General features: G+C 49.5%; 1 protein-coding gene across 6 annotated transcripts in view; it reads left to right on the top strand.

Moving 5' to 3' along the window:
- LOC137620650 (toll-interacting protein-like) overlaps positions 1–23967 on the top strand; it is a 92510-nt gene that overhangs the window by 27688 nt on the left and 40855 nt on the right. For all 6 annotated transcript variants that reach the window (XM_068350981.1, XM_068350985.1, XM_068350986.1 and 3 more), the window contains one exon: positions 20369–20500. In XM_068350981.1, the coding sequence (XP_068207082.1) occupies positions 20369–20500 (132 nt within the window). The remainder of the gene's footprint in view (positions 1–20368; positions 20501–23967) is intronic.

The raw sequence follows: 23967 nt of genomic DNA, 5'->3' as shown, positions 1-23967 counted from the left end.
TTCTTCCTATTTGTGATCATTCAAAAATCAGTTACAAAATTATAATTGTTATACTGTGATTCTATTTTTTGTTGAAGTTCTCCGCCCTCCCCCTTCTCCCGTGAATGTCAGTAGGGGAGGAGGGCGCATACTTAATTTCTAATTCTTATGTTTTTCTATTCCCTCGGGGTTACTCTGCGGAGTTCCTTCCGTGGGGAATTTCTGTTAAATAATTATTTAACTTTATTTTCCCAGTTAACTATGCAGTTTTTCTTCGTTTGACTGAAGTGTGCCAACGAAGCAGAGCTGTCCTGTTTATGCCTGGGGAGTCTGCTGTCGCTGCCGTCTCTCTAGGACATCGTCATGGGCGTTATCCCTTCTCTTATAAGTTCTCCCGGGACATCTGTCAGCTCTTCACTTCATCTTAGAACGATAAGGAGGTTCGCCTCCAGGGGTAGGTACAGTACTTCCCTTTCGAGGGAGGTTCCCTTCCCAGGTGTGAGATATTCCCCCTGCTGGGGGAACTCATACCTTAATTTTCCTGGTCTTTAGGCGGTTGCTCTTGGTGCTGAACTACCGCTCTTGTATCCATGCTCGAGGGGCTTGAGCGGTTGCATGGCCGGTCCATGGAACTTCCTGTGACTATTCTCTTGGGGCTGAGCGGTCTCTTCTGTAGCTATGCTCAAGGGGCTGAGCAGCTGCAGGTTCAGTCTTTACCTCTCTCGTTCGCGAGGGAGGCCACTCATAAGGGCTCCCCTTCGGAGGATTGCCCCTTATAGGTCAGCTTCCTGACCCTAAAGACCTTGGGGCAACATCACCAGTGTCTTCAGTCTCTTCTACGAAGTGTTCACCTCTCTTGTTCGCGAGAGAGGCCACTCATAGAGACTTATCTTTGGAGGATTGTTCCTGTTTAGACCAGCTTGCTGTTCAGTCACTAACACTTCGGTGTTTAGTGACAGGGAAACTTCGGTTTCTCGTTACGCTGACCCTTTGGGGGTCTCGTAACATTAGTTACGCAGAACCCTTGGGCTCTCGTAACTTTAGTCACTAACACTGCGGTGTTTAGTGACGGAAACTTTGGTTTCCCGTTAGGCTGAACCTTCGGGGTCTCGTAACATTAGTTACGCAGCAGCCTTGGGCTCTCGTAACTTTAAGTCACTCCTACACTTCGGTGTTTAGTGACAGAGAAACTTCAGTTTCTCGTTTGTGCTGACTCTTCGGGGTCTCACAACTCTGGCGACCTTAGGCCTTTGGTCTCTCATGCCCTAAGTCCGCTGATCCTTTGGGGTCTCGTTTTCCTAGACCTGCTGACCTGCCGTCTCTGTTCCTGGCTGCTGACGCACTGTGGGTGCCCACGTCCCCCGTTATCCAACGGGCACCGATCCCTTCGGGGCAAAGGGGCTTTTCTCACATTGAGAGTAAGTTTCTGAAGCGCCAGGTATCCCCTGTGCGCCAATGTTCTCCTGCGAGCTCATGCGCAATTGCGCGCAAGCGCTTGCCTGCTGTTCCTGAGATTGCTATTCAGAGACACCCTGTTCCAGGCACTGCTCGCCAACGTTCCCTGCGCATTGGCGCTCATCGTTGGAGTTCCTGAGATATCGCACGGCGCTCACCAGTGGTTCAGCCTACAGTGTCTCCAAGTCTCTTCTACGAAGGGCACCTCTCCCGTTCGCGGGAGAGATCTCTCATAGAGACCACTCCTCGGGGTATCAAGCAGTACTTCCAGTGTGGATCGTCGGCTCTGGACTCTGAAGCAGACCTGCCTGGTCCTCTTCAGGAGATGCCCTCCCTCTTCAGGACACATCCCAGTTCCTGATTGTCCTGTCAGCTGATCCTTCATCCTAGCGCACAAGCGCGATCGCTAGCGCCAACGATCTTCTTATGCGCGCAAGCGCCGACGATCTTCTTGGTCGATGATCTTCTTATGCGCGCAAGCGCTGACGATCTTCCTTCAAGCGCTAGTGCTGATGATCTTCATACGCGCGTAAGCGCCGACGATCATCCATTTTATTGGCGCGTAAGCGCCGACGATCTTCTTTCGAGCGCCAGCGCTGACGATCTTCATTCGCGCGCAGGCACCGATGGTTTCCTGCGCGCACTCGCTGACCTTCTAACGCGTACAAGCGCCGACGATCTTCTTATGCGCTGAAGCGCCAATGACCTTACGCGCGTGAGCGCTGACGATCTTCAAGCGCCTACGATCTTCTTGCGCGCGCAAGCGCCGACAATCTTCTTACACGCGCAAGCGCACGGATGGTCTTCCACACGCTCGCTCGCCCCAACAAACTCGTACGCGTGCACTGATAGCCGCGCGCGCGTGCCAACATTCTGGTCTACACGGGCTCTTCATTCTGATCCTGCTCGTCAATCTGATTCCTGCACACCCTATGAAGTCTCGCCCGCGCGTGCGAGCATTTCAACAGTCTTGCACTCGACCCCCGGGTATTTCCCATCACACGAGCACCGCCGCTCTCCCTAGCGCAAGCGCCAATACCCTCCCTCGCGTGAGGCTGGCGGACAACGCGCTGTAAGGTCGCCATTGCCACTTTCTCCCCCCCCTCCCAAGCACAGAACAGTTTGCTTGCCGGAGGGGGGAAGGTTTCAGAAAAGTTCAGGGACATGCCGTCCTTATCTTTTTATAGGCGGCTTCCCCTCCAAAGGGAGTGTCTGACAGGGCAACCGCTGGCCGGAAGCATGATTTGGGACTCTAATCAAAGTGGTAGCACAGGCTTTCAAGCTGTTCTCTCTGAATGGAGCCTCAAATCCTTGGCTGGAACCACTTCCCCGAGGAGGAAAAGAGGAGTTCGGACGAGGTAACTTCTCCGAGGACGTAGCTGTCCTCGTAAGTCTTCGAGACAGGTACTCTCCCCCCTCAGACTTTTCTCCTTCACCTTTGGACGAAGTTTTCCCGCCCTCAGGAGAGTCACGGGAGGTGAGACGTTCCCCAATCACACCATTGAGGGAAACCCCACCTCGCGCGATATGTTTTCTCGAATAAAGATAGAGAAGAGCCTGCCTCCGTCGTTGTTGGAGTCCTGCATCCCTCCCGGGAGGGAGTCAAGAACTCCAAAGAAATACCGGGAGTCCTCTAGCACCAAATCTACAGGTTCAGACATTCTTTCGTTATGGGAACGAACCTGTTTGAGCCTAAGGACGTGAAGCAGGCAGCTGAGAGGTGTTGGAAGTCTCCGAGACTCCCTCCTATATAGGGCTTTGTCATTCAAGCCCTATAAACCAGCACCTCAGCAGCCACGTCCTATGAAATCAACGGCAGCTAAGACAGTGGGATCTAAGCCCTTTCTGGTCAAGGACAAGAAAGGCAATAAGTTACACATGGGAGGGAAGAATCCTAGAAGGGGCAACCGAGAACGCAAACGCTAGGATTGGCAGTCCCCCTGCATGTCCGCCAGCGGCGGGATACCTACAAGGCTGCGTAGACAGGTTGCAGCAACTCAGGGCTGTTTCCTGGACGATTTCTGTAAGCAGTCAGGGATATCGCATCCTGTTTACAACATCTCTACCTCCCCTGACGACGAATCCGGTGTCATTTAGCACCCTTGCCTTGGGATCAGCAAGGTGGCTAACTCTGTGGGCAGAGGTCCAGATTAAAGAATACTTCGGTCAGCATGGAGACCGCAGATACAGTCAGTCTGGCAGTAAATCGCAAGACTTCTTATGTTTACTGGACCTGAAGGCCATGTACTTCCAGATCCCAGTCCATCCGTCTTCAAGGAAGTACTTAGGATTCACCATAGACAACAAGGAGTACCATTTCAAGGTGCCGTGTTTCGGTCTCCACAGCACCACAGGGTTTCACCGGACTGTTCACCCTAATTTCATCATGGGCACTCAGGATTGGCTTCCGTCTCTTCCGTTATGTGGATGACTGCCTGATCCTAACAGACGCATAGTTATTCCTCTTTGACACCAAGACAAACTTCTACGACTTTGCCCGGATCTAAGGATCATGGTAAGTCTCGAGAGGTCCGCTCTGCTGCCCAATCAATGACTGGTTCACCTAGGCATGATTATAGACACCAATCTCCATAAAGCCTTTCCATCAGACGACGGAATAGCAAGGCTGAGAAGAGTCGCAAGCCCTTTCCTCTGGCCTGTGGTCAGAATTGGAAAAGTGCCTCCATATAAATCTGCTAGAGATGAAGGCTGTTCTTCATGGCCCTTCAACAATGCCAACAAAGACCTAGCGGATCACTCTGTGGTGTGATGAGCGACAACGCCACAGTAGTGGCTTACATCAACAAGCAAGGAGGTGCCTTTTCAAAGCAGCTATCCCATCTCTCGGTAGAGATACTGAGATAGACCGAAGTCCACTCGATGCCTCTATCGGTTCGCTTCATTCCAGACAAAGGGAATGTGCTCCTCGACTGTCGGAGCAGAGCATCTCAGATAATGAGTACTGAGTGGTCCTTGGATCATCCAGTGGCCAACAAAGTCCTGACTTTGTGGGGTTACCCGACTGTGGATCGGTTCGCTACAGCACTGAACTTCAAGCTCCCGCTGTATTGCCCCCAGCCCCAGATCCCAAAGCACTCTGGCAAGATGCCTTCCAACAACGGTGGGACAGCACCGACGTGTGCGCTTTTCCCCCCCGTTCTGTCTGATGAGGATCGTGCTCAACAAGACCAGAATATTGGCCAATCGCTCGATGACCCTTTATAGCTACGCTGTGGCATCATGCGGAATGGTTTCCGGACCTTCTGCAACTCCTAACGGAACTCCCGGGAGAACTCCCTCTGCGGCACAAGCTACTCAAACAACCACATGCCAGCATCTTTCACAAAGCCGTAGCTTTGCTTCGACTTCGCGCCTGGACACCATCCAATATCTCCTCACTACGAGAGGATTGCTGCAACAAGTTGCGAAAAGGATGTCTGGACACCTGCGCAGGTCATCCGCAGGGGCCTACCAGGCAAAGTGGCGAGTTTTCTGTGGTTGGAATCGTGAAGGGGTATCTCTCCACTCGATGCCACTATTCCAGCAAGAGCAGAGTACTTCGTTCATTTGCGGGAAGAATGCGCCTTTCAGTCTCGGCAATGAAAGGCTATCACTGAGCCTTAAGTCTAGCCTTCAGGCCCAAAAGAGCGTACTTTTCTTCCTCTCTGGTACTTTCCCTATTCATACGAAGAGACGATCTTACCTGCCCTCAGTCGGAAGTGAGACCTCCTCCAGGGAACATGGTTCGAATTCTCAGGCCTCTTATGAGGCCTCCCTACGATCCATTTCGCCAGGCTTCAAATCACCACCTAACTTTGAAGGCGGTGTTCCTACTAGCTTTGGCCTCGGCCAAGCGAGTCAGTGAACTTCATGGTCTCTCGTATGACATCGCCCATGCAAGGGGATGAAGGGAGGTAACGTTCAGATTCGTCTCTGAGTTTGTGGCTAAGACACAGAATCCAGGAGTGCCGGATCCTCGATTCGACTCTCTGGATTTCGAGTCTTCTTTCTGTAATAGATGACCCAGACCATCTCCTACTGTGTCCAGTAAGAAGTCTGAGGTTATATCTCAAAAAACGGCTGCATTCGTCCCCAAGTGCAAGCTTTGTTTCTGAGCACTGGGAGATCAAAGAGGAGGGTCACCAACAATACCATCTCCGCATGGATTCGTAGGGTGATCCATCTGTCCCTGAATCCTGACCCTCCTCCGTCATGTCGCCTTAGAGCACTTGATGTCAGGGTTGTAGCTACGTCCCTGACCTTCAAGAAGAACTTCTCAGTGACGCAGGTTCTACAAGCTGGGGCGTGGATGCGTCAGACGACCTTCACAGCCCACTACCTGCAAGACGTGACACACAGGAGGCTCGATACGTTCTCTATCGGCCCTGTGTTGGCTGCACAACAGCTGGTCTAAGCTCAGGCTCCTTAATGGACAGGTAGCAGAGGGTTGAGGGCATTGTTACCCGGTCTTAGTCTGCATGAATGAAAAGATTTGTCTGACCCTTATTCTTTTCTTCATCCTCTCCTCTGCTTCCTTGTGTTCCTAGTATTAAGTTAATACTGTCACGTCCCCATACCCTGATGAGGTGGTATTGGGTAAGTCCTAGCCTAAAGTTTTTCATCTAAAGAACTTCAGGTCAATTTCCTATGACGAGTCACACATAATCCTTCACACACAGCTTATGTAGGCTGCAGCCCTTGCGTAGCAAGATGCGAGCGAGGTGCAGAGACTCTTTATTGTTGAGTACTGACACACTCAGATAATGAGTCCCCGGGCAAAGCCAAAAGCCAGTATGGCTGGGACTTTTCCACCCTTCCTAAGGGTTGAGCCACCCATATTAAATAGCGTGGTTTGTATTTCAGTTACTGAACAAATGACAAATTCGTAGATACAGGTAATTTGTATTTTTCCTAACTATACAAACCTTAGCTATTTAATCAAACTTGCCCGCCAGCCCTGTCCTCCGTGAAGTCCTACCTCTAAGCAAAGTTAGGTCATCACACAGGTGTGTGAGGGGGGTGGGGGGGGGGGGGTTTAGCAAGCTACCCCTCCCTACCCCCCCCCCCCCCCCCCCGCTAACTAGCGATGGGGATAGTAAACCCTCGTTAAAATTCTAATGGCTCGTCATTTCGCCTACGCGAAAGTAATAACCTATATTAAATAGCTGAGGTTTGTATAGTTAGAAAAAATACAAATTATCTCCGAATTTGTCATTTTAGAATTCTGAGTTTATGATACTTTGAATCAGGCTAGTATCAAATTTAATAACTAACATTTAAAGTATTTTCCAAGTTTAGGTTTATATTTATGAAACAAAAATATACAGTAGGCAATTGAATGTTACTTTCTTTTCCTCACAAACTTAAACACAGATTTGTTCCAACACGGAGTACTTACCTCGAACTACTTTCTTTGAAGTATCTGGGATTCTCCTTCCAACCGACCAGATTTTTGAGTAGTTTCCCCTATCTCCGTTTTCTCTAGTGGGGTCCCTCCGTGGCGGATGGACACTCGCCCTGAGGCGACCTGGGTCAGAGTGCGAGAGCATGGACCTAGGTCTCGGTCATCAGTAAGCTTCTGGTTGCGGCGCTGATCACATCTCGCCGCTCTCTCACATCCCGTCCGACCCTTTGTGTTACCACGTGGTTCCCTCGTGTTTCCCTTGTGGCACCTTTGTCCACCTCCTTTCCCAGTGTCTTGGGTTGCTTGGTATTTCCTAGTACTGCATTATGGAATCCCAACGTCGTTGCCCCGGTCGTAAGGTGGATAAGTCCTGTGGTGCGTGGCTTTCGAAGCCTGAGGTAGACCCTCATTCGCTGTGCTTCTCATGCAGGGGCAGTGTGTGTTCCCCATCGCCCACGTGTCCGGAGTGCGAAGCCTGGTCCGAAGTCCAGTGGGCTCTGTACGCCACAAAGAAGAAGAAGGCAGCGAAGCAGTCCCCGAAGAAGGTAGGCGCCGCTTCTCCTTTGGCTTCTCCTGCCGCCCATTCCGAGCGGTGTTCCCCATCTCCTTTCCCTACCCTGAGTAGGAGTCGAGGTAAGTCCGTTGCAGGGAAATGGCCCATTGCCGTTCCCCATGAGTCTGATTTCATTGATGTGGGGGATGTTGTTGTGTCGCAGGCATGTGGAGGGGCCTGCTGGGGGGGCGGGAGTGTGTTCGGAAGACGAGGCTCTGGCCCTGCCTGTCTCTACCGAAGACCCGGTGTTGGCGAAGGCGGCCGCGGCCCCTTCCCCCGCTCCATGGCAGAATGTTTTGGGTACCGCAGCGCCCGGGCAAGACGCAGACAAAGAGAGGCAGCCGACAGGTTCTTCAGACCTTGACTCCATCATTTGGACGGCTCCAAGGACACCTTCAGGTCGCCGATGCGCCAAGAAGAAGAGTTTGAAGGGTGGTTCGCGTCGAGGAAAGCCCTTCGGACTCCCCCGGCGCCGTCGTCGACGCTCCCGCCTGATTTTATGCAGCCCCTCATGTTGATAGAACGACAACAGGATCCCGCATCTTATAACAGGACTCAACCAGCTCCTCCTCCTCTTCGTCGTATTACGAGTCATCATCTTCGGAGGACGACGACTCCTGGGAGGGGAGAAGGAAGCGGAAGAGGGCCTGCAAGTCGAAGTCTCGTTCCCGCTCGGACCCTTCCAGGAGGAAGCCAAAATCGTCGAAGCGGAAGAACAAGCGTAGGCGCCCTTCCAAAGATAGGTGGGCTCAGGCAGCTTTCCCCCATAGCGGGTTGACTAGGGCATCTGCCGCTCCGTTGTCTGCCTCCTTGGCCTCTGAAGCCACCCCTATGCCCCTGCCACGCTTGTCGACAACCCGACCCGCACGCCGGTCGAAGCCCTCGACTCAGGTCGGCTTTGCCGTCCCTCTGCCCGCCAGGTCACCGGCTCCATCCGCCCAGCGGAGAGAACCGCTGTGCCGGCTCGGCAGCTCATCACGTGGACCCGGTACCTCGGCAGCTCTACTAAAGCGCCCTGGATACCTGGTGGTACATCGTGGGTCTCATGCACCACGGCTCTCCCCGAGCGTAGGTAGACCCATGACGACTACCTCCGCCTCGGCAGCTCCACCCGTCGTGGCGGAAGGACCCGCCCCATCGATTCGCCTGGAAGAAGAAGACGGAGTCTCCCACATGGACCCATACGGGCTCGCAGATGGGCATGACGAAGAGGACTGAGTGGCCGACGGCTAGATGGACGCCGGGGACTGTACGTCGATGAGGTCTTGTCATACAGGAAGGTTCTGGCCCTCATCAGGCGGCACCATCGCATAGACGAACCTAAGCCTTCGACGGAGCAGGCTTGGCTCTCGGGGCTGGGGAGGATGGTGGATAACCCTGTCAAGCAGAAGCCGTCCTTGACCCTCCCCCTAGCTCCTGCCGTCAAGCTTGGTAGGGAGCATGTAGACCGGTACGTTGCGGGGCAGGCAAACTCCCTCAGGGCCCAGGGGTCCTTCAAGTTGCTTCCGGGTTTGAGGACCCAGAAGCGGTTCTACGTCACCGACGGTCAGCCCTCGGGGCCTTGTTCGATAGAGGCAGCAGTGGCCGCCCTCAAGCAAGGTAACACCGAAGATAGGACCGTCTCTGCCCCGGTGTGCTTTTCCCCGGCCGAGGCTCCCATGATGGAGGATACGGCCCAAGACATTAGCAACGTGACCTCTTGGCTTGACTGGTGGGCCTGTACGCTGGTGAGCTTCCAGCTGTCCCACGATCTAGCGGTTCCGGAAAACCAGACTGTGCTTCAGGAACTCATACGCTAAGGAGGGAAGGCGTTGAAACTCCTCACCTTTCAGTCTCTCACTTAGACAGCCAACTGGGTACTTCGGCGGAAAGACACGATCCTTAACAAGCTGTCCCGCAAGCTCCCCCAACCTGAGGCAAAATGTTTGAGAAACTCGCCAGTGTGGGGCGAGTCCATCTTCCCCCTGAAAGCAGTGGAAGAGACTGTGGAGAGAGTCCGGAGGCTGAAGGAAATCGCGGACCCCAGACACTCAGCCGCGAGAAAACCCTCGCACAGAAGGGCTGTACCAGAAGGGCCCCACCCTTCTACAGCCCAGTCGAGGAGGGACTCCCCTTCATCAGCCTGGCAGCAGGCCCCCCCCCCACCCGTAGAGGAAGTTCGACGCCTCAAGCCTCCTTTAGGCCAAAGTACTCCGGCTTTAGGAGAGGCCGTTCGAGCCGCGCCTTTAGAAGGAGGTATGAAGAGAGGCCCCCCTCTCCTGCCGAAGCCTCAGGTAGGGGGATGCCTCAAACATTTTTGGCAAGCATGGCAGGACAACGGAGAGGACCCGTAGTCCGTAGCAGTCCTGAAGGAAGGATACAGGGTCCCCTTCCTGACGGAGCCGCCCCTTCTAATCCCCGATCATCGTACGGAATGGTTGGCACCAAAGGACCCCTTGAAGAAAGCAGCTTTACAGGAGGAGGTGTCAGCCATGTAGAACAAGGGAGCCCTGGAACTAGTGGGTTATCCATCCCCAGGGTTCTACAGCAGGCTCTTCCTGGTGGAGAAAGCGACAGGGGGTTGGAGACCTGTCATCGACCTCTCTGCCCTCAACAAGTTTATCAGCAAGACGGACTTCAAAATGGACACTCTGAAGTCAGTGCTAGCAGCCTTGAGGGAAGGGAACTTCATGATGTCCCTGGACCTCAAGGATCCCTATTTCCAGATCCCTGTCCACCCCTCCAGCAGGAAGTTCCTCAGAGTGAAGGGGGGTTCCCAGTCTCTGCAGTTCAGGACCCTTTGCTTCGGCCTGTTGACAGCCCCTCAGGTGTTCACGAGGGTGTCCGCCACAGTGTCGGCCTGGGCACACAAGAAGGGGATCCGACTGATCCGCTACCTGGACGACTGGTTGCTTCTTTCAGCCTCAGAGGCAGTTTTAAAGGAACAAGGCGTGGAGTTGTTGCAGTTCTGCAGGGACTTGGGAATCACCGTCAACATGGAGAAGTCGTAGCTCGTTCCCTCCAGCAGGATGACATACCTGGGAATGGTCCTAGACTCTAAGTTGGGGAAAGCATTCCCCTCCATGGAGAGGCTCGAGAACTTGGATCAGATCCTTCTCCCCTTTCCAACAGACATACCCTGGAGAGCCAAGGATTGGCAGAGGCTGATAGGTCGCCTGGTATCTCTGGAAAAATTGGTTCCCCGGGGAAGACTCAAGCTGAGAGTGGTCCAATGGAACCTGAAAGAGCTCTGGTCCCTGGGGGAGCCTCCGCACAGGATTGTCGGCGTGTCATCGGAGACGAAAGAGATGTAGAAGTGGTGGTCAGACAGGGAAAACACTCTAAAGGGGATGCCTTTCGCAACCGCCACTCTGTAGATGTTGCTCTTCACGGACGCATCGAAGGAGGGGTGGGGAGCTCATCTCAAGGAAGAAACGGCAAAAGGCAAGTGGTCCCAAGAGGAGAAGACCTTTCACATAAACGTGCTCGAGTTGATAGTGGTCCTAAGAGTGTGCATGAAGTTCATCCATCGTCTCCGAGGAAATACTACGGCTCATGTGCGACAACGCCACCTTGGTAGCCTACGTGAAGAATCAAGGAGGGCTCAAGTCAAGAGAACTGTGCGACCTCACAGCGAAGATTCTGGATTGGGCCGAAAAAGAACACATCGAGCTGACGGCCAGGTTCATTCCGGGGAAAAAGAACGTCCTAGCTGACGGGCTCAGCAGGATATGTCAGGTAGTAGGCTCAGAGTGGTCCCTACACCCGGAGGTAGCCTGGACACTCCTAGACAAATGGGGGTCCCCAGTGATAGATCTGTTCGCCACGAGACTCAACACCCAGCTCCCGGTATTCTGCTCTCCAGTCCCGGATCCTACAGCAGCATTCGAGGACGCCTTTCAGCATCCATGGGACAGGCTCGACACGTATGCCTTCCCTCCCTTTGGAACACTCAGACAGGTCCTCAACAGAGTCAGACAGTCAGAGAACCTGTGGATGACTTTGGTAGCGCCCTGGTGGCCGGAGAGAGAATGGTTCGCAGACCTGAAGGAGTTAGCAATCCTCCCTCCGTGGCCCCTGCCATACAGGGAGGACCTCCTTCGTCAGCCACACTTCGAAAAGTTCCACGAAAACCCCCGGTCCCTCCGGATACACGCGTGGAGGTTATCGAGCATTTGTTGAGGAAGGAAGGGTACTCGTCAAGGACCGCCACTAGGATGACAAGGTTATCTTAGGAGATCATCAGTCATAGTCTACCTGGCGAAATGGGCTATGTTTGTAAAGTGGTGCTCTTCCCAGAACCTGAGGCCGTTAGACGTGTCTATTCGCGAAATAGCAGATTTCCTGGTCCACCTGAGGGACGACCTAGGATTAAAGGCGTTCGAGCTCCCCTGGGCCAAGTCTTCCTCCTCAAAGGACTCGACCTTGGAGCATCCCGTCATATCTCAATGCTCATTAAGAGTTTCGAACAGTCATGCTCCCCCGCTCCTCCAGAGTGCCGTAATGGGACATAGCCAGGGTCCTCAAGTTCCTTTCCAGGCCACCCTTTGAACCGCTCAGGAACATTCTCGATAAGGACCTTACTCTTAAGACGGTCTTCCTCCTAGCCCTAGCCTCCGCCAAACGAGTTAGTGAGCTGCACGGGCTGTCGTACGAGGTCTCGCACTCGAAGGGGTGGAAAGACCTGAGTTTTAAGTTTCTCCCGGACTTTGTAGCCAAGACCCAAAATCCTGCCTTCTGGGATCCCAAGTTCAAAAGCTTTTCGGTCCCAGCTATCCCACGTTCGGAGAATCCCGAAGACTTATTGTTGTGCCCGGTCAGGGCTGTCAGGAAGTACCTAGAGAGAACAGCCAGACTTCGGCCTGTGATCAAGAGTCTGTTCGTCTCAGCGAGCCCGGTTAAGAAAGCGGTATCCAGAAACACAATCTCCTTCTGGCTCAGACAGGTCATAAAGAGGGCCTATGACAGCGACGGGGCCACGTTGCCAGGTAATCCTTGACCCCATGATATTAGGGGTCTCAGCACCTCCTTGCCCTTTGACAAGAACATGGCAGTGGGTTAGATCCTGAAAGCAGGTACGTGGGCCAGGCAGTCTACGTTCACCGCCCACTACCTAAAAGACTGTACAAGAAAGTCCTTGGACTCCTTCTCCATCGGGCCGGTCATCTCCGCACTCCAACAGGTTTAAGGTCGAAGGCCCGGAGAAGCCTGTGGGAAGTAATTCCAAGCAACACAAGATCCTCCTTACTCCCCCCTTTCCTGCTTCCCCCTGTTCCCTTTCCTTATCCTTCGCCCATGTGTGAATTGATCGTTGGAGACGCCCATGCTCAGATGAAAATTGTAAAGAGTTGAGTTATAGAGGCTTTGAAAAGGTTTTTGCGTAGTTCTCCCCGAGTCTCTTATCCCGTTTTTGTGGTCAGTCAGAACCTAGCCTCCTATCTAGGTTCAATCAGTTTCATTTCGGATCTCCCAGCCTGTAAGTTCACCCCCTCGTCCTAAGGTATAAGTCTCCTAAGAAAGTAGTTCGAGGTAAGTACTCCGTGTTGGAACAAATCACAAATTTGAAGTAATTTGTATTTTTCCTAACAGTACTTACCTCGAACTACTTTCGGGTTATGGCCCGCCCAGCCTTCCCCGAGTGTCTTACAGGAGTTCGTAGGTATAGTTATCAAAAGCTTACTGACGACCGAGACTTAGGTCCATGCTCTCGCACTCTGACCCGGGTTGCCTCAGGGCGAGTATCCATCCACCACGGAGGGACCCCACTAGAGAAAACGGAGATAGGGGAAACTACTAAAAAATCTGGTGGGTTGGGAGAATCCCAGATACTCCTAAGAAAGTAGTTCGAGGTAAGTACTGTTAGGAAAAATACAATTTTCAATATTAATCTTACCCGATGATCATGTAGCTGTCAACTCCGTTGCCCGACAGAAATCTAAGGTCGGGATACGCCAGCGATCGCTATACAGGTGGGGGTGTACACAACAGCGCCATCTGTGAGTAGGTACTAAAGTACTTCTTGTCAACAAGAACTCAATTTTTCCTCTGTCGTGCCACCGGCAAGACCTACTTGGATACGCTGTTGATTCTGGAGTTGTTTTTTCACGATTTGGTGATGTATTCACTCTAGATTTTAGCCTTCGCTATTCAGGAAGCTTTATCATTAGCTTAGCAAGCTTTTGGAATTAATTTGGATTAATTGTTAACGAACTTTGCTAGATTTTGGAATCCCCCCTTGACTATTTCTACAATTCAAGATGTCTGACCATTCTCAAGTCCCTAAGTACAGGCAGTGTAGTGTTAGGGCTTGTTCTAGGCGTCTTCCGAAGGTCTCCATAGATCCTCACACCGTTTGTTCCAATTGTAGGGGTAAATCCTGTCAATTGGAAGATCGATGTGAGGAATGCGCTGGGCTTTCGGAATTCGATTTTAACGAATTCCTTAATAATGCACGTAGGTTAGAGAAGGAGAGAATCAGGAGGAGTTCTTCTCGCTCTGTGGATTTTTCCTCTCCCCATGCCCCTCAACCTTTTCCTTCCCCTGTGGTGGTGACTCCCGACCCTGCTACTAGTGCTCAGCCATCTATGGCGGATATGATGCGTGCCATTCAGGCTCTCGGTGACAGAGTGGAGTCATTGGCTAATGACCGTAATCAGCTTTTGGCAGATGTCAAAGAGCTGAAAGCGAAAAGTGCAGTGGGAAGTGTTATCAGTGCTAGTGATGTGAAAAGTGTCAGTGTCAGTGTTGCGCATGAGGGTACATCTGTGCGTGCCAGTCGTCCTCCCAGTCCGGGACCTCTTGCAAGCTCCCAAGCCCAGGGGAGAAGCAATGTCGAAGGACCAAAGGGTTCGGCAGGCCTTGATCAGCGTACGGATGTACCCTCAGTGGTTGCGGACGTATCTGTCAGAGATCGTCCCATCCACAAACAGACGAATGAGCCCTACCATTCCTCGTCTGTGGAAGAAGTTTCCAGGAGGAAACGATGGACCAAGGTTTCACGACCTCTCAAGCGTAAGGTCCCTTCCGAGCGAGTCCAACGGCCCAGGTGTAGCCACTGGGTCAGTTCGGACTCGCCGCAGTCTTCCGATGACTGCACACCTCCCAAGAGAGGTAGAGTGGTTCCACAACAGGCTACTGCTCCGTCTGTTGCTGCTCCAACCACGGTAGACCCTAAGTGGTCCATGCTGCAGTCTATGCAGTCTCAGCTTGCTGCATTCATGCAGGAGTATCATGCTGAGAAGGTTGACACTGCACCTGTTAACCTACAACCCTCCGCGGTTGTGCGCTCAGCAGATACTGCGGCTGCCTGCTCCCACACTCCACCTGTGAGAGCTCCACCACCGATGCGCAGTCCACCCTGCCAGTCGCATGTTCTTGCTGCACCATCCGTTGACATGCGTGAGCTACCGCATCAGCAGTGGGAAGGTGCTGTAGAGCTGCCGGGTTCTGACACTATGCGGCATGCTCCGCAACCCATGCGGCATGCTCCGCATCCCATGCGGCATGCTCCGCAACCCACGGCAACCCCTCCCACGCACCAGCACTCTGCCTTTGTTGTTGCCAGCTCGCAGACTGACCAGCAGCGGCATGATGTTGGATCCGCAGCAGCTACGCATGCACCCGTGCTGCCGGATTCAGCCGTTCAGCTTTCTGCTCCGCCTTTGCCACTTCCTACTCAGCTTTCGGATGATGGAGTATCAGATGACGAAGCTGCACATTTGGATGAACCGCACTCCGATTTTGAAGGGCCCAAGTCTACGCCTCCCTCCTTAGACTTTCGTAAAGTCCTTGCCTTGTTCAGGGACTTGTATCCAGAACAGTTTGTGTCTGCAACCCCTCGCTCTCCTCCCTCCGAGTTTGCTCTGGGCATGCAGTCTGCTGCTCCTGCCTTCACCAAGCTTGTTCTCGCACGCTCATCCAAGAGAGCTTTGAGGGTTATGGGAGAGTGGTTGCAGTCCAAGAAGCAACTGGGAAAGACTGCATTCATCTTTCCGCCTACCAAGCTTGCTTCCAAGTCGAGCGTCTGGTATGCCACGGGAGAGGAACCCGGCTTGGGAGTTCCTGCCTCTGCCCAGGGCGACTTCTCAAGTCTGGTTGACTCTCCCCGCAGGCTGGCTATGAGGCGATCGAAGATCTGCTGGTCCTTTTCTGACATGGATCATCTGTTGAAGGGAGTCTTTCGTGCTTTTGAGATCTTCAACTTCCTCGATTGGTGTTTGGGAGCTTTAAGCAGAAAGACTTCCCCTTCGGATAAGGACTCTGCCATGCTGATCATGTCTAGCATGGACAAAGCCATTCGGGATGGGTCTGGTGAACTTGCGGCTTCGTACGTGTCGGGAGTGCTTAAGAAGAGAGAACATCTTTGCTCCTTCATGTCGTCGGGTATCACCCCTTGCCAGAAGTCGGAGTTGTTGTTTGCTCCTCTCTCCAAGTGTCTGTTTCCGGAGGAGCTGATCAAGGGGATGGCTGCCTCACTTATCCAGAAGGATACCCATGATCTGATGGCATCTTCCGCACGTAAGGCTAAAACCTTACCTTCCGTGCCTAGACCTTTCCGTCCTGCAGCAGTAGACACACCTGCAACTAGGTTCATCCCGCCCTTTCGTGGCAGAACCTCCAGCAAAGGAGGTACCCGTGCCGACAGTCACCGTGGCAAATCCAAGAAGGGTTCCAAGTCTGCAAAAGGCAGGATCTGACTGCCTTCCTCTCCAGACAGCAGTGGGAGCCAGACTCAAGACCTTCTGGCAAGCTTGGGAGAGCAGAGGTGCAGACGCTCAGTCTGTGAAGTGGCTAAAGGAGGGGTACAGAATTCCGTTCTGCCGCAGTCCCCCTCTAGCTACATCTCCCATCAACCTCTCTCCCAACTACAAGGAGAAGAACAAGAGGCTAGCGTTGCAACAAGAGGTGTCGCTCTTGCTACAAAAGGAAGCGGTAGTCATAGTCCGGGACCATCAATCCCCGGGCTTCTACAACCGTCTCTTCCTGATAGCGAAGAAGACAGGAGGTTGGAGACCGGTGCTGGACGTCAGTGCTCTCAAGCAGACGTTCACGATGGAGACGACGAAGTCGGTCCTAGCAGCGGTCAGGAAGGAGGACTGGATGGTCTCGTTAGACCTGAAAGACGCGTACTTTCACGTCCCCATCCATCCAGACTCCCAACCTTTCCTAAGGTTCGTCTTTGGAAAGGTTGTGTACCAGTTCCAAGCCCTGTGCTTTGGCCTAAGCACAGCACCTCTTGTGTTTACCAGACTGATGAGGAATGTTGCCAAATTCCTTCACTTGGCAGACATCAGAGCCTCCCTCTATTTGGACGACTGGCTTTTAAGAGCTCCGTCAAGTCGTCGCTGTCTGGAGAATCTCAGATGGACTATGGATCTGACCAAGGAATTGGGCCTCCTGGTCAATATAGAGAAGTCCCAGCTCGTCCCATCCCAGACCATTGTCTATCTAGGTATGGAGATTCAGAGTCGAGCTTTTCAGGCTTTTCCGTCGGCCCCAAGGATCAATCAAGCCCTAGAATGCATCCAGAGCATGCTGAGAAGGAACCGATGTTCAGTCAGGCAGTGGATGAGTCTAACAGGGACACTTTCATCGCTGGCCCAGTTCATCGAGTTAGGGAGACTCCACCTCCGCCCCCTTCAGTATCATCTAGCTGCTCACTGGAGAAAGGACATGACGCTAGAGGCGGTCTCAGTGCCTGTTTCCGAAGAGATGAGGTCTACGCTAACGTGGTGGAAGAACAGCATTCTTCTCAAGGAAGGTCTACCATTAGCTGTTCAGACCCCCGACCACCGTCTCTTCTCGGACGCATCGGACACGGGCTGGGGTGCGACACTGGACGGACAGGAATGCTCGGGCACGTGGAATCAGGAGCAAAGGACACTTCACATCAATTGCAAGGAGCTGTTGGCAGTTCATCTGGCCTTGATAAACTTCAAGTCCCTCCAGCTAAACAAGGTGGTGGAGGTGAACTCCGACAACACCACAGCCGTGGCTTACATCTCCAAGCAAGGAGGGACTCATTCGAGGAAGTTGTTCGAGATCGCAAGGGACCTCCTCATTTGGTCAAAAGATCGAAAGCTTTCGCTGGTAACGAGGTTCATTCAGGGCGATATGAATGTCATGGCAGATCGCCTCAGCCGGAAGGGTCAGGTCATCCCCACAGAGTGGACCCTTCACAAGAATGTTTGCAGCAGACTATGGGCCCTGTGGGGTCAGCCCACCATAGATCTATTCGCTACCTCGATGACCAAGAGGCTCCCGATGTATTGTTCTCCGATTCCAGACCCAGCAGCAGTTCACGTGGATGCCTTTCTGCTGGATTGGTCCCATATAGACCTGTATGCGTTCCCGCCGTTCAAGATTGTCAACAGGGTACTTCAGAAGTTCGCCTCTCACGAAGGGACACGGTTGACGTTGGTTGCTCCCCTCTGGCCCGCGAGAGAATGGTTCACCGAGGTACTGCAATGGCTAGTGGACGTTCCCAGGACTCTTCCTCTAAGAGTGGACCTTCTGCGTCAACCTCACGTAAAGAAGGTACACCCAAACCTCCACGCTCTTCGTCTGACTGCCTTCAGACTATCGAAAGACTCTCAAGAGCTAGAGGCTTTTCGAAGGAGGCAGCCAGAGCGATTGCCAGAGCAAGGAGGACATCCACTCTCAGAGTCTATCAGTCTGAATGGGAAGTCTTCCGAAGCTGGTGCAAGGCGAATGCAGTTTCCTCAACCAGTACCACTGTAACCCAGATTGCTGACTTCCTGTTACATCTAAGGAACGTAAGATCCCTATCAGCTCCTACGATCAAGGGTTACAGGAGTATGTTGGCAGCGGTCTTCCGCCACAGAGGCTTGGATCTTTCCACCAACAAAGATCTACAGGACCTCCTTAGGTCTTTTGAGACCTCAAAGGAACGTCGGTTGTCCACACCAAGCTGGAACCTAGACGGGGTTTTAAGGTTCCTAATGTCATCAAGATTCGAACCGCTCCAATCAGCCTCTTTTAAGGACCTCACATTAAAAACTCTTTTCCTCGTTTGCTTAGCAACAGCTAAAAGAGTCAGTGAGATACACGCCTTCAGCAGGAACATAGGTTTTACATCTGAAACGGCTACATGTTCCTTGCAGCTCGGTTTTTTGGCTAAAAACGAGCTTCCTTCCCGTCCTTGGCCTAAGTCGTTCGAGATCCCAAGCCTGTCCAACTTGGTGGGGAACGAACTAGAGAGAGTACTTTGCCCAGTAAGAGCTCTTAAGTACTATTTAAGACGGTCAAAACCATTACGAGGACAATCAGAAGCTTTATGGTGTTCTATCAAGAAGCCTACTCTACCGATGTCTAAGAACGCAGTTTCTTACTACATCAGGCTTCTGATTAGAGAGGCACATTCTCATCTGAAGGAAGAAGACCTTGCTTTGCTGAAGGTAAGGACACATGAAGTTAGAGCTGTCGCTACTTCAGTGGCCTTCAAACAGAACCGTTCTCTGCAGAGTGTTATGGATGCAACCTATTGGAGAAGCAAGTCAGTGTTCGCATCATTCTATCTCAAAGATGTCCAGTCTCTTTACGAGAACTGCTACACCCTGGGACCATTCATAGCAGCGAGTGCAGTAGTAGGTGAGGGCTCAGCCACTACATTCCCATAATCCCATAACCTTTTTAATCTTTCTCTTGAATACTTTTTATTGTTGTTTTTTGGGTTGTACGGAAGGCTAAGAAGCCTTCCGCATCCTGGTTGATTTGGCGGGTGGTCAAATTCTTTCTTGAGAAGCGCCTAGGTTAGAGGTTGTGATGAGGTCCTTTAGTATGGGTTGCAGCCCTTTATACTTCAGCACCTAGGAGTCGTTCAGCATCCTAAGAGGACCGCTAGGCTCAGTAAGGAAGACGTACTTGAAAAAGGCAGAGTAATAGTTCAAGTCGACTTCCTTACCAGGTACTTATTTATTTTATGTTTGTTATTTTGAATAACTGCTAAAATGAAATACGGGATACTTAGCTTCTTTTGTTAACATGTATGCTGGTCTCCACCCACCACCCTGGGTGTGAATCAGCTACATGATCATCGGGTAAGATTAATATTGAAAAATGTTATTTTCATTAGTAAAATAAATTTTTGAATATACTTACCCGATGATCATGAATTTAAGGACCCTCCCTTCCTCCCCATAGAGAACCAGTGGACCGAGGAGAAAATTGAGTTCTTGTTGACAAGAAGTACTTGAGTACCTACTCACAGATGGCGCTGTTGTGTACACCCCCACCTGTATAGCGATCGCTGGCGTATCCCGACCTTAGATTTCTGTCGGGCAACGAAGTTGACAGCTACATGATCATCGGGTAAGTATATTAAAAAATTTATTTTACTAATGAAAATAACATATTACTTAAAATTTGTGATATTCTTCCTTTATGAGATAACCATGTGATGTGAACAAATTATTTTTGCTAATTCTTAGCCCCAGAAATTTTCCTTAACCTTGCCACTATTTATGGTTTTTAGATAAGTTTGCTGCAAAGTTTGTTTTATTGTTTGCAGTAATTATATAGCAAAACATTTTATAAGATTTCCAAAGAAAGCTTACAAAATTTTTATTGAATGACACATGAAGATTTGTTTATGTTATTTAACCACATTGAGATATACATGCTCTTTGTATTATGAAATTTATCAAGAAATGTCATGAAGTTTTTAGGAAGATTTATCTAGAATTAGTATTTACATTTGAGCTACATAAGGAATGTGTAGTGTAAAATTGAATACCTAGCTGTATTATTTATGAGCAATGTATATAGATCTATAATCTTTGGATATATTTGCTCTTCAGTATTTCTTAACTTTTACCATGAAAAGGGAAGACTTTGCCTTACAACTTTGATTAAGCCCCCACTCTACTCCCCTTATTCTCTTTGGGACTGGACTAGAAAAGAAATTTAAGCTACCCATTGCTGTTGCTATTGAAGATTTTCTATTGTGAAACTAGAAATAATGATGATGATATTTTCAGCTCATGTTGGGAACCCTTCCCAATGATTTCCTTCGAATCGTCCCGACACAAGCCCAGTCACAGGAAGAAGCTGACCGAGCGACTGCTATGCATTTGCAACATCAGATGCTGACTCGTGTAGGCCGTATTCAGGTATGTTTTCATAAAAAATATGAAATTCAAAATTTCTATGAATTGTTTAGAAGTGAACACTCTTCACTGTTTTAGAGATAAGGAATTTGACTTTTTTTTTTTTTTTCTTTTTTCTTTTTTTTAGTTTGGTCAAACTACCTGATAAGAGATATGAAATGTAATTTGTGAGGAAAGGAAACAAGGAAAGATAAATTATTTTAAGGACAGTAACAACGTTAAAATAAATATTTCCTACATAAACTATAAAAAATCAATAAAACAAGAGGGAGAGAAATTAGATATAATCTTCGTAAGCACGGGCAGAATCAAGAGGAGAGTCACAAGAACAAAATCTCTCTATGGATTTGCAAGGTCATTGACTTCGCCCTGAATCCTGACCCTCCTCCAAGACTTCGTCCCAGAACTCATGATGTTGGGGGTGTTGCTGTGTCCCTGGCCTTCAAAAAGAACTACTCTGACATAGGTATTGCAAGTGGGTGTGTGGAAACGCCAAACGACGTTCACTGCCCACTACCTGCTAGGTGTAACCCACAGGAACATCGATACGTTTTCTATCAGTCCTTTGATGGTGGCACAATAGCTGGTTTAGTATCTCAAGCTCCTTATTGGACAAGTAGCAGAAGGTTGAGGGCATTGGTTACCCAGGTTTTAGTCGGAGAGAATGAAAAGGAATGTTTGGCTCTTTTCCTTTCTTCATCCTCCCCTCTCTTGGGGAAATCAGCATCCTGGAACCTCTGCACAAGCTGGCCTTCATCCTCTGTAGGTAAACCATAGCTCCCTTGTGTAACCTAATATTGTTCCAATATTGTTGCGTCCCCATACCCTAGCGATGTGGTATTGGGAATGTCTTAGTCTTTTCAGTTATTTCCTACAAGACTCAGAATAACATTTACCTGGCCAGTTACATTGCTAGTTTGTCACCACACACAACTTGGGTAGGCTGTTGACCATGCTGTCTAGCGAGGTATTAGGGTTTCCTTATTGTTGAACAAAACTCTGCACAATAGAGAGTACCCCGGGTAAGGGCAAAATGCCAGATTGGGAGGGATGTCCACCCTCCTAATGTGGGTGAGTCACCCCTATAAATAGCATTGGTTTGTATTACGGTTAGGGAACAAATGACAAATTTGGAGGTCATTTGTATTTTTCCTAACGATACAAACCTTAGCTATTTATACATACTTGCTCGCTAACCCTGTTCCCCTTGAAGGCCTATCTCCCAGAAAAGTGAGGTTCAATCATAGGTGTTTGAGTGGGAGGAGTAGCAAGCTACCCCAGCTACTCCCTGCTAACTAGCGGGATGGGTAGTTAACTCTCGCTGAATTTTAATGGCTCATCCTAGTAATACCCCTATACAGTATATATAGCTAAAGTTTTTATCGTTAGGAAAATACAATTACCTCCGAATTTGTCATATTTAGGCCAGGACTTTGGATTTCCAAAGTGTGGGAGTTAGCACTATGAACAGCAAGGAAGGCTCAGAAATAGAAATAATTTTGATAATAAAATTAATTATTTATATGCTCGCCAGATATTCAACCCCCCCCCCTTCCCATTAACTAGTAATATCAAGAGGGTATTGAGAACAGGATATCTTTTAGTTTGAGTAGATGTCGACATTTAGCTAGTTTTGATAGAGAAACCATATGAATGTCCAGTGAGTATAGATATAATTAATTTTATTGAATTTAATTTTTTTCAATATTAAACTTAGCCGGTGATCATATAAGCTGTCAGCTCTGCTGCCCGACAGAAAAACCTAAGGACAAAATACGCCAGCGATCGCTATACAGGTGGGGGTGTACATCAACAGCGCCATCTGTCGAGCAGGTACTCAAGTACTCCATGTCAACACAGAACCAATTTTCTCTCTGTCGTGCCACTGGCAAGACCTACTAAATACGCTGTTACTAACTGGATTTGTTTTCACAACTATTTGGTGAAGTACACTATTCTAGTTTTGAGCTTTCGCTATGCAGGGGTTTTATCTTCATCTCAAAACTTGAACTCGTTTTGGATAGATTTATTTATGGTGACAAAGAGAGTATGGACTCTCTTTCACTTTTAAATGGCCGACCCTTCCCTTAGACGGAAGTGTGTTTAGGTTTTTAGTAATTTTGCTTAACACATTATAGATCTATATATTTTATATCTCTCCGCCTTTATTAGGCCTCTTCGATTAACTTTCCATTTATTATAAACATATAAAAATAAATTTTTATGTTTTGTTTATATGCGACCTTTCCTGATAGTAGGCGGTCCTAACTTGGAACCGAAGTTAATCAACGTTGAGCCCGTTATATCGTATTTAGCCTTTAAAGAATTTATAAACTTTTTAAATTTAATGTTTTCAATATTAAACTTACCCGATAATCATGTAGCTGTCAACTCCGTTGCCCGACAGAATTCTACGGAAGGGATACGCCAGCGATCGCTATACAAGAGGGGGGTGTACTCACAAGCGCCACCTGTGGCCAGGTACTGCAGTGCTTCTTGTTGACACCACTTCAATTTTTCCTCTGTCGTGCTTCCGGCAAGACGTTCATGGATACGCTTATAATTTTGGAGTCTTGTTCACGGTTTTTGGTGAAGTATTGCTCTAAGATTTCAGCTTTCGCTATTCAGGAAGTTTTATTATTAGCTTAGCTAACTTTTGGAATTAATTTGATTAATTATGGTGACGAAGAGAGTATGAACTCTCTTTCACCTTTAAATGGCCAACCCTTCCCTTAGACGGAAGTGTTGGTGTCTAAGAGAGTATAGACTCTCTTTCTTAATTTTGCTTAACAAAAGTTATAGATTTATTTTATATCTCTCCGCCTTTTATAGGCCTCTTCGATTAACTTCCTTTTATTATAAACTTATTAAAATTAATTTTTATATTTGTTTATATTCGACCTTTCCTAATAGTAGGCGGTCTTTTCTTGGTACCGAAGTTAATTAACATTGAGCCCGTCATTTCGGTTTTACCTGTTAACATATTATGCTATTTTAATGTTTTTGAAAGATTTTCTTTGATAGTCTCGTACTGTTTTCAAAGTTGAACTAACGTTTTGTTTTGTCTCTGCAGTTGTTGACGTTCAGAACGTTCAACTTGCGCTCTATCGTTACGATAGAGAGAGAATTTTCACGGTGTCACGTTGCAGTAAGAGTAACCGTGTCTAGCGTTTTGTTCATTCTTTCTTAACTTAATGGTTTTAATTCTAATAAAGGAACTTTTCAGTTTGGGAAATATTTCAGTTTTTTCCTTTAACAATAATATGTTTTAACGATATATATGATTGGGCTCTTCTCTCAGGTTCTAAGTCAAGAGAGAGAGAGAGAGAGAGAGATAGAGACGGAGGGAGAAAGAGGAGGATAAACGTTTCGTTCAAGCGAGTAACGTTGTTATCGTTTTTGCTCTTCTCCCTAGTCTCTTTAGGGGAAGAAGGTAAACGTTTCTAGAGTTTTTTCTTGTTCTCAAGCTT

This window comes from Palaemon carinicauda, chromosome 27, assembly GCF_036898095.1.
Source record: "Palaemon carinicauda isolate YSFRI2023 chromosome 27, ASM3689809v2, whole genome shotgun sequence".
NCBI lineage: Eukaryota > Metazoa > Arthropoda > Malacostraca > Decapoda > Palaemonidae > Palaemon > Palaemon carinicauda.
This window is presented reverse-complemented; position numbering and strand designations above follow the sequence as displayed.